Source organism: Globicephala melas, chromosome 5 (genome assembly GCF_963455315.2).
Source record: "Globicephala melas chromosome 5, mGloMel1.2, whole genome shotgun sequence".
Classification (NCBI taxonomy): Eukaryota; Metazoa; Chordata; class Mammalia; order Artiodactyla; family Delphinidae; genus Globicephala; species Globicephala melas.
The window spans coordinates 19,636,394-19,645,417 of NC_083318.1; the positions used below are offsets into that span (position 1 = coordinate 19,636,394).

Consider the following 9,024-nt stretch of genomic DNA (forward strand, 5'->3'; position numbering starts at 1 on the left):
TCATTTGTATAAGTTCCCTTTCATGTATTTTGAAAGAAAAATTGAAAACTGGTATAAGTTCTAAAGGAATATACTTCAGCATATTTATGTAACCTAATTAAACATTTAGATTACATTCACTGAGCTAGATTGTGCCAATAAATTAGGAAGTAGGCCTAAAAATATTAAAAACCTATGTTCCTTTTTAAAATTGGATACAATAACTTTAAAGTTCAGAGGAAAGAGTAAATGCCTGAAAAGAGCCAACAAAACTATGAAAAAGGAGAAAAGGTGGAACTTATCTTGCCCTATGGTAAAATGTACTATCAAACTACTATAATAAAAATAATGTGGGGTATTTACAAGGCCTAAATAAATAGGTCACACAACAAAATAAAGTTTACAAATATAGCCCAGCACATATTTATGGGAATTTAATGCCCAGCGTTTTTAGATAGGGAAAATTCTATTAAATTACTATTTTTATTTAAAAATTGCTTTTGGTGGGACTTCCCTGGTGGCACAGTGGTTAGACCCACAGCAACTAAGACCCAGTGCAGCCAAAGATAAATTAATTAATTAAAAAAATAAAAATTGCTGTGCCATGGCACAGGGATATTGGCTTGGTGCTTTGTGACAGCCTGGAGGGGTGGGATAGGGAGGGTGGGAGGGAGGGAGACGCAAGAGGGAAGAGATATGGGAACATATGTATATGTATAACTGATTCACTTTGTTATAAAGCAGAAACTAACACACCATTGTAAAGCAATTATACCCCAATAAAGATGTTAAAAAAAAATTGCTATTGGTACAACTGGCATCCATCTGGAAGAATATTAAGTGGATTCTTATGCCATATATTATAAAAGATAAATTCAGATGAATTAAATACCTAGTTATTTTCAAAAAGAAGCTGTCTTCCAGATAATGGGTAAATATCAGAATATGAAGACTGCCTATAAGTTGTTTAAAAAGACTACCCAGGGTGGTCCAGTAGTTAAGAATCCACCTTCCAATGCAGGGGACGCGGGTTCAATCCCTGTTTGGGGAACTAAGATCCCACATGCCACGGGGCAACTAGGGCCGTGCACCGCAACTACTGAGCCTGTGTGCCACAGTTAGAGAGCCCGCGTGCTGCAACTACTGAGGCCATGCACTCTGGAGCCCACATGCCACAACTAGAGAGCCCACACACCACAACTTCTGAGCCCACACACTGCAATGAAACATCCCGCATACAACTAAGACCCAACGCAGCCAAAGAAAGAAAGAATCTTGTTCCTTAAAAAAAAAAAAGACTACCCAATTAGGAAAATAGGCCAATGTGGATAGGCAGTTTACAGAAGAGGGAATCAAAATAGCTAACAAATATTAAAAGAACATATTCTACCTCATTATCAGTTAGGGAAACTCAAAATAACAAAAATCAGTTTCCGCTTGTCTAACAGATTGGCAAAAATTTTGAAAAAGCAGAATTACCAGGTGGCAGGATGAGGAAAAGGACACTCTCAATCATAGCTGAAGGAAATAAAAATTCTTATTGCTACTTTGGTAAAATAGGCTATAATCCCATTTGTTGGAATCTATTTCATAGCAATAAAATCACAGTATTGTACACACAGATATGTATATAATTAACTGCAGCATTGTTTGTAGAGGTAGAAAAGTTGAACCAAAGTGAACACTCAGTAATTTAATGTTTGAATAAATAGCTGTTTATCCATTTCATAGAATATTGCAGAGCTGCAATAAAGAATGAGTTGGTCAATTCCTGTTAACATGGAGCAAATTCCATGAAAAACACAAAATGCAGATAAAAGTCCTACATATGTGTATATATATATTATCTATAATATGAAGAAATGTATAAAAAGAAACATACCTCTCTGATATGATAGGTCATACAATAGGGGGAAGGTATGGGTGGGATGGGAGTGGGAAGGAGGTGATGGTATTAGGAGAGGCAGAGATAAGGGAAAAATCTGGTTATTAGAAATAAAAACAAAGATGTCTGTGATATAAATAGAATTTAGTCATGTGAAGTTATGCATTTATTTTTGTACATCTGCATAGAGAGATGTATGAAAGAAAGGTTGACTATCAAAATAGCAATAATGATCATCTCTGGGTGGTAGGATTTCAGATTACTTATATGTAATCCTAATTTTTCTTCATTGTGTGGATTTTTAAAAAATGAATATGAAGTATATAATCAGAGAAAGCATGATGACTTTTCTTAATATTATGAACAATTATATTCTTTTTTTGAAGTTCATACTGCATTTACAGTTATTATAAAATATTGGCTATATTCCCCGTGTTGTACTAATTGTGAACTTATTGTGGAAAAATTTATGTGCCAGTGTAAGCTTACCCTTTAAAAAGAAACCCTAAAATATAGCTTTATCAGATCGATTTTTTATTTTCCTTCTGTATTTTTATTCTTTTCCTTATCTTTTCTCTCTTCCCATTCAGAACAATATTTTCAGTATAAAATTTGCAAAAAATCTTGCTTTAAACTTTCATTTATGTTTCCCATTTAGGTAAAACATTGATTTTTTTTCCTCACATGCCAGGAAAAGTATGAGCTGATGTATCAGTTAGATTAGAGAAGCTGCCTTTGTAATACAACAGGTACTACAATCCACTTCATGAATTGGAACAGAGAAGAGCTGAAAGGGACAGGAGGGAGAAACTTGACTGCTTTCTAACTCCTAAAATTAGGTCTTCATAATTTCATGAATTAGGGTTTTCTGTAAGTGTTTTAAATTCTCAGGATATCCAACTAGCCATATTCAAAATAGCTTAAAAAGAATTTCCTAATCCAAATATGTCATAAGTAAATTGTGAGTATGCTTCTCTATTTTCATAGAAAGTCAAGAATTAAGTTCTTGGAAACTTTTTTTTTTCTGTCAGTAGGTTTTTATAACAATAGCCATATGCTATAATACCCCTATTTCTGAGAAAATGAAGTATTAGTTATTGACCCACTTATCCCTTCAACAAAAATATCTACATTTTAACCATTTTTTTTATGTGAATCTTATACAATATATTATACACCTACACTTTTAGATGTGATAGGGTGGTGTGTGAGAATGTCTGTCTTTTGGAATGACAGACTTAAAAAATATGTGGTGGGGATGACTTTCATAGATGGATTAATTTTGCTTTTGATTTCCAAAATCTTTTAAAATTTTCTTTTACGGTAGAGGTAAAAAGTTCTTGTTTCATAGAATGTCCTTATTTCCTTCAGCATATTACAGAAGAGATTACGGTCTGAGTGCCTGCTTGCTTGTGTTGAACATTTTAAAGATAGCCTTTATGTTGCCAGATTATTCTTATTTTCTTTCCTCTTTTGTGTTCAGATTCGCTCAATTGAAGGCCAGTATGGCACACTTCAAGCATATGTGACTCCAAGAATTCAACCCAAAACATGTCAGGTCCGCCAGTACCTTATCAAACCCCTTTCACTCCATCAAAGAACTCACTTTATTGATCATGACAGGTAGGACAAAGGAGGGAGAAGTTTATTTTTAGGATATTACATGATGCAGATAAAGTTGCTTTTTATTTTAGTAGTGTAAATTCTGGTAGCTTGTTGTACTTTTTAAAAATTAAATAAATATTTAAATGCTGTGTACAGGTTTCCCCCGCTATCTGAAAGTAGCGTGTTCCTATGAAACCTTTCATAAGCCAAAATAGCATAAAGCGAAGAAGCAGTTACTGTAGGACACATCTTGATAATGGATGCTCAAAATATATTGGGATAAAGCACAGATGCTCACAGACAGTTCAAAGCTATGTGGCCTGATGAGTGTAGTTCCTGGAGAAGGAACTCGGCGGGGCTGCTCTCAGTGCTGCTGGGGTACTTGCTGCTTCGGTAACAGCCGCTGCAGAACAAACGCTGAGGCTGTTTTTGCTTTTCACCTTTTCTTGGTAAAAGCAAAAATCCTCTTTGGATTTCTCTTGGTTACCGAAAATAGGCACTCGTGTAGGCCTTTTGTAAAAACAAAGTGGCATAAAGTGAACTTTCAAAAAGCAGGGGATACCTGTATTATTTCTAATAGACGTAAGCGTCTTTGTCTTCTTTTAGAGGCTGATTTGAGCTGGACTTTCCTATCTTTCTCATATATTTACCATTCTGAAATCAGTAGAGTAATAGTTCTCTGTCTCAAACATCTATCGTGAGAAAATACTGTTTAGCATTTGAGTTCTCTGTAAACAGGACCTTATTGTGTTAGCCTCAAACATTATATTTCCTTTCTACTTCACCTCAGGGAATACTGGTAGAGCAATTAGTTGTGATAGTCCCTATTATTTCTAACTTCCATTCCAACTTAATTATCCTCCTGGTTATAGTTTTTCACTTTCTTTTCTGAAAATGAGAGACCATGGCCTTGAATGAAGAAGGGAAAGAAATGAACAATTAGTGAATACTTGCCCTGTGCCATGCATTGTGCTCAGTGCTTAGGTGTTACCATTTAAGTCTTACGGCAAAACAAGTAGTAATGTTTGGAAAAGTAAGTAACTTGTTGATATGAGAAACAGAGTGAAGATTTGAGGCCAAAGCCTATGTATTTTTCTATTGCAGCTTGTAATTTTAAAGGTATGTAATTTAAATAAGATGTAAGGAGAAAAGTTCCTAAGGAAGGTTTTGGGAAAACATTAAAGAGAATGGATTCTCTGAGGGTGTCTTCCTGCTTAAAAGTCAGAGTTGTTAAAGGAGGTATAGCGTGGTGTTCTGGAAAGAACAGCAAACTGGGACTCAGAGACTCAGATTATATAGCCTGATATCTGTTCCTACATGACTTTGGGAAAATAATTTAAGCTCTGGGCTTTAGTTCTCTCATCTGCAAATAGAGTTGGTGTGGCAATCTCAAAAGTCCTTTCTATTCTGTATTCTCTTAAAATTCTTTCTGTACCTTTAATTCCATAAACTTGCATTTTCTTAATTCTTTATCCATTTGATTTATTTTAAATTTATTTGATTTAGTTTACAACCTTTTGTGTGTATGTGTAATTTGCAGATAGAAAGTTAATTCCATATCCCTGCAAAATAGAAGGTATCATTCCCTAACTTTCCCAGTGGCGTGCAGCTAGCGTTTCAAACCCATGTCCATCTTACTTAAAAACCCAATTCTTTGCCTTCGCATTATGCTGATTTTTTCCTTTAGGAGATTCTTATGTTTTGTAGTTCCTATAATATAAACACTAGATGAACTTTTAAAAAATGGAATTTACCTGAGTAAACTGAATTGTATTTGTGAAGGCATGTTATAATGAAAACAAGCTATTTATGTCACTTAACTGAATATTAAAAGTACAGGTATAGGTAAGCATTCTTTTTTTTTTTCCCTTGAAATCAAAATGTTTCTCTGATGGGTAAGATAAATCTGAGAAAAATTAAATGGCTGCTTTTCTATTTGTAACTACTGTTGCAAAATTCTGTTTTTTAATGTGTTGAGTACATATAATACCTCTGTGTATTCCCAGACAAATATGTGTACCTCTACTGTTTAATTGCAGACCCATGAATACACTGACTTTGACAGGCCAGTTCAGTTTTGCTGAACTTCACTCCTGGGTGGTTTTTTGCCTGCCTGAAGTTCCTGAAAAACCTCCAGCAGGAGAATGTGTGACATTTTACTTTCAGAACACCTTCCTGGATACACAACTTGAAAGTACCTACAGGTAAATAAAACTTATTCCTGGTTCACAAGTGTTTTTTATATAAATGGAACTTCTAAATTTTCATAAGTTTTAAGGCAGTAATAATTTGCAAATAATATGATTGAAAAACTATACTGTTTAAGAGAATCTTTGAAAAACAAATGGAATTAATGAGTTTAAAAAATGATTGACTAAAGATGAATATGAAAGAGCAATACCTTTCCAATTCTCAGCCATAACCAGTTAGAAAATAAATTGTTTAAAAAGATTCGTTCAGAGCAGCGATAACAATAACAAAATGTTCATGTAAAATCTGTAAGAATATTCTTTATTAGAAATACATAGAACTTCATGAAGAAAACTTTAAAATTTTATTGACATTAAAGACTTGATTTAATGGAGTAATATATTCTATAGTTATCAATATGAAGACAATGTAAACATGCAAGTCCTTCCCAAATTGATTTGAACATTTATCCTAATTCCAGTAAGAATTACAAGAAGAATTACCATTGAATTTCTTTATGCAAAAATAGGAAATGGCTCAAGAACTTGAGAGCTTAGAACATGCAGGCTTTTGAAGTGACCACATTGAGGTGAAGGTCATTATTCCTTGACACTCTTCTCAAGCTCCCAGTTGCCCTCCTGCCCGCTTCACTGTCACTCCCTACTCATCTCCCATAGGCTCCCCTAATTTCTGTTTCTGAATATAGTAGAGGCTAAAATTTCCTTCTCTTTTGTTCTTTTTCTGAATGTGTTGGGTAAAGCTGGTTTCTCTACATCTGCTTTGAGCTTGTACCCTCATACTTCTGCAAGGTTTTTGCATTCTCATTCTCTCACATCTGCAGGTTGTTTTTGTTTGTTTGATCTTTTGTTTTTTGATTTTGTTTGTTTGGGGGGGAGGAGGTTTCTTATCTTCTCTCTGTCTCTGTCTCTTAAAGCTTCTCTCCCTAAGCAGTTTACTGAGGTATTCTACTTTCTGCTTCCTAGCTGAGACTTTACGATGCTAGGTTCTGGAAACAACAGTGAACACATAATTTTACCTCTGAATATAGCCTTTGGGACCAAGAACTCTCCAGAAATCTAATTGGTTTTAGCATCAGTTCTATGGGGGTGTTTCACTGTACCCTCCAGGGGATCTTACCTGTGTAAACCTGGAATCATGACTTCAATTTTGAAGTACCACAGCGAACCTCACGTTTTAATCATAGCAGACAATTTGACAGGCCCCTGGCATACTACATATTTTTATAATAGCATACCTTTGCTTTTTACCATTCTGTGTCTTTAAATATTCTTTCCTTAATAGTCAAAACTCTACTTATTCTTCAAGGCCCAACTCAATAGGTACATTTTTTAAGTCTTCCTTGATTCTATTCTCTGTTCCCATAACATTTTATTCTTACCTGCCTTAGATTTTTATTGTTATTTTTTTGAAGTATATAATAATTTTTATGTAAGCTTGTCTGTAAATCAGATTGTAAGCTCTGGGCAGAGTTTATTCTTAATTAACTTTGTGTGTATCCTCCAAGTATCTAACACATGGCTTTGAACATAGTGGTACACAGTAAAGGTTTTTTGTTCCATAAAATACATATATATGGAAGAAGTATAGAAGCGTGTACTTTGGAGACAGACATACTTAGGTTTGAATCTGGCTCTGTGACTCACCAGCTATTTGCTCTTAGCTACATTACTTAACTTTCTGGGTTTCAGTTTCTTTTCTGACGAATAGAAATAGTAACACTTACTTCACTGAATTGTGATGCTTAAAGGAAGATAAACCACGTGAGTCATTCCGCAGTGCCAGGTACTGCATAAGTATTTAATGTTAAATATTATTAATTAAAATTGAAGACTAGTGAAAAAAATCTCATGATTTCTAACACATAATTGGGATCAAAATAAGTGTGTATTATTCATCTTTCTAGAAAAAAAGAAGAAAAAAGCAGTCAATATAAAAGCAAACAAAAAGGCAACACTGAATATGTAAAAGATGGTATATATTAATTAGGAAAATTTTGGTCATCATAAAAAGGAACCAAACGTAAGCAGGCTTAACCAAGTAAAAGGAATTTATTAGTTCATATAACTTAAAAGACTAGCAGTAGTCTGCCTCAAGCATAACTGGATCAATGGCTTAACTGATATTGTCAAGACTTTATCCCTTTCCATTGCTCAGCTCTATTTTTGTCTTCTCTTGGCTTTCCTATGTAGTGCCATGGTGGCCACCAACAGCTCCATCCAGCTTTATATCTTTTCAGCTACCATAGCCTTTCTTTCCCACTAGTTCCAATAAAAGTCCCAGGATTGAGTATCATCGTTGAGTCGTGAACCACTGTGCTCAGGGGTATGGAATACGCTGCTGAAAACTTCCTCCTGAAGTCCCAGAAATGGGGTTGGGGCCAGTGCCAATGAAACTATATGGATTGAAAAGGGTGAGAGAGAAAGAGAGAGAGAGAAGGAGGGGTTCCATAAAGAAAAAGAAGGGTCCTGTGAACATAAGAAGTGGCAATGGATGCTGGGCATGGAAGAACAGAAGATGTTAGTCTTAGGTTTGATATTAGCTTTCTTTTAAGGATGAAGCATATAGTCATGCTGTAATTTATGTGATTACATAAAAAAAAACTTATGTGAAAGCAAGCAATTCTAAATGCATTTTATATACATAAGGGGTTAGCTATTGGAAATTTTATTAGTGAAAATGAAAAAAAGTTGTTTTAAATGAAGAACTTATATAAATTGTCATATCTTTCGGAGGCATGTGTCTAACATCTTTTATTCAGTTTTACAAGTATGTTTAGAACTTGAATCGCTACAACAGTAAAAGGTTACATGTTTAAATATGTTTTACATTAATAATGAGATGTGTATATAAAGAAATCTAAAATTAAATGAAGTCTAGACACAAGGTCCTATTTGCAAAATATGTATTTATTGGACATATTTATTGGATGTATTTCCTTCTAAAGCTGTTCTTTTAAAAATATTAATTTTATAGAAAAGGTGAAGGAGTTTTTAAATCTGACAACATTTCTACTATATCCATCCTAAAAGATGTGCTCTCTAAAGAAGCTACAAAAAGGAAAATTAACCTCAACATATTATATGGTAAAAAAAAAAAAAAGAATCATTCTTTCTGTTTTTTGGGGGGGGGTTGTTGTTACAATAAGAATGTTCCTGATCAAAGTGACTTATCTAATTGTGCCTGACTTAACTTCTTATAGAGATAAATGAAGTATCAGTCAAACACACATTAAAGCTAATCCACCCAAAGCTGGAGTACCAGTTGCTTTTGGCTAAGAAAGTGCAATTAATTGATGCTTTAAAAGTAAGTATTTGTGTCACGGGACTCGTGATCATTATTTTATT

At 34.2% G+C, this 9,024-nt stretch overlaps 1 protein-coding gene across 1 annotated transcript in view; it reads left to right on the forward strand.

The window, feature by feature from the left end:
• BBS7 (Bardet-Biedl syndrome 7) overlaps positions 1 to 9,024 on the forward strand; it is a 44,541-nt gene that overhangs the window by 30,806 nt on the left and 4,711 nt on the right. The window contains exons 14-17 of the mRNA XM_030863937.2: positions 3,348 to 3,487; positions 5,509 to 5,673; positions 8,654 to 8,763; positions 8,880 to 8,983. Coding sequence (XP_030719797.1) covers positions 3,348 to 3,487; positions 5,509 to 5,673; positions 8,654 to 8,763; positions 8,880 to 8,983 — 519 coding nt within the window. The remainder of the gene's footprint in view (positions 1 to 3,347; positions 3,488 to 5,508; positions 5,674 to 8,653; positions 8,764 to 8,879; positions 8,984 to 9,024) is intronic.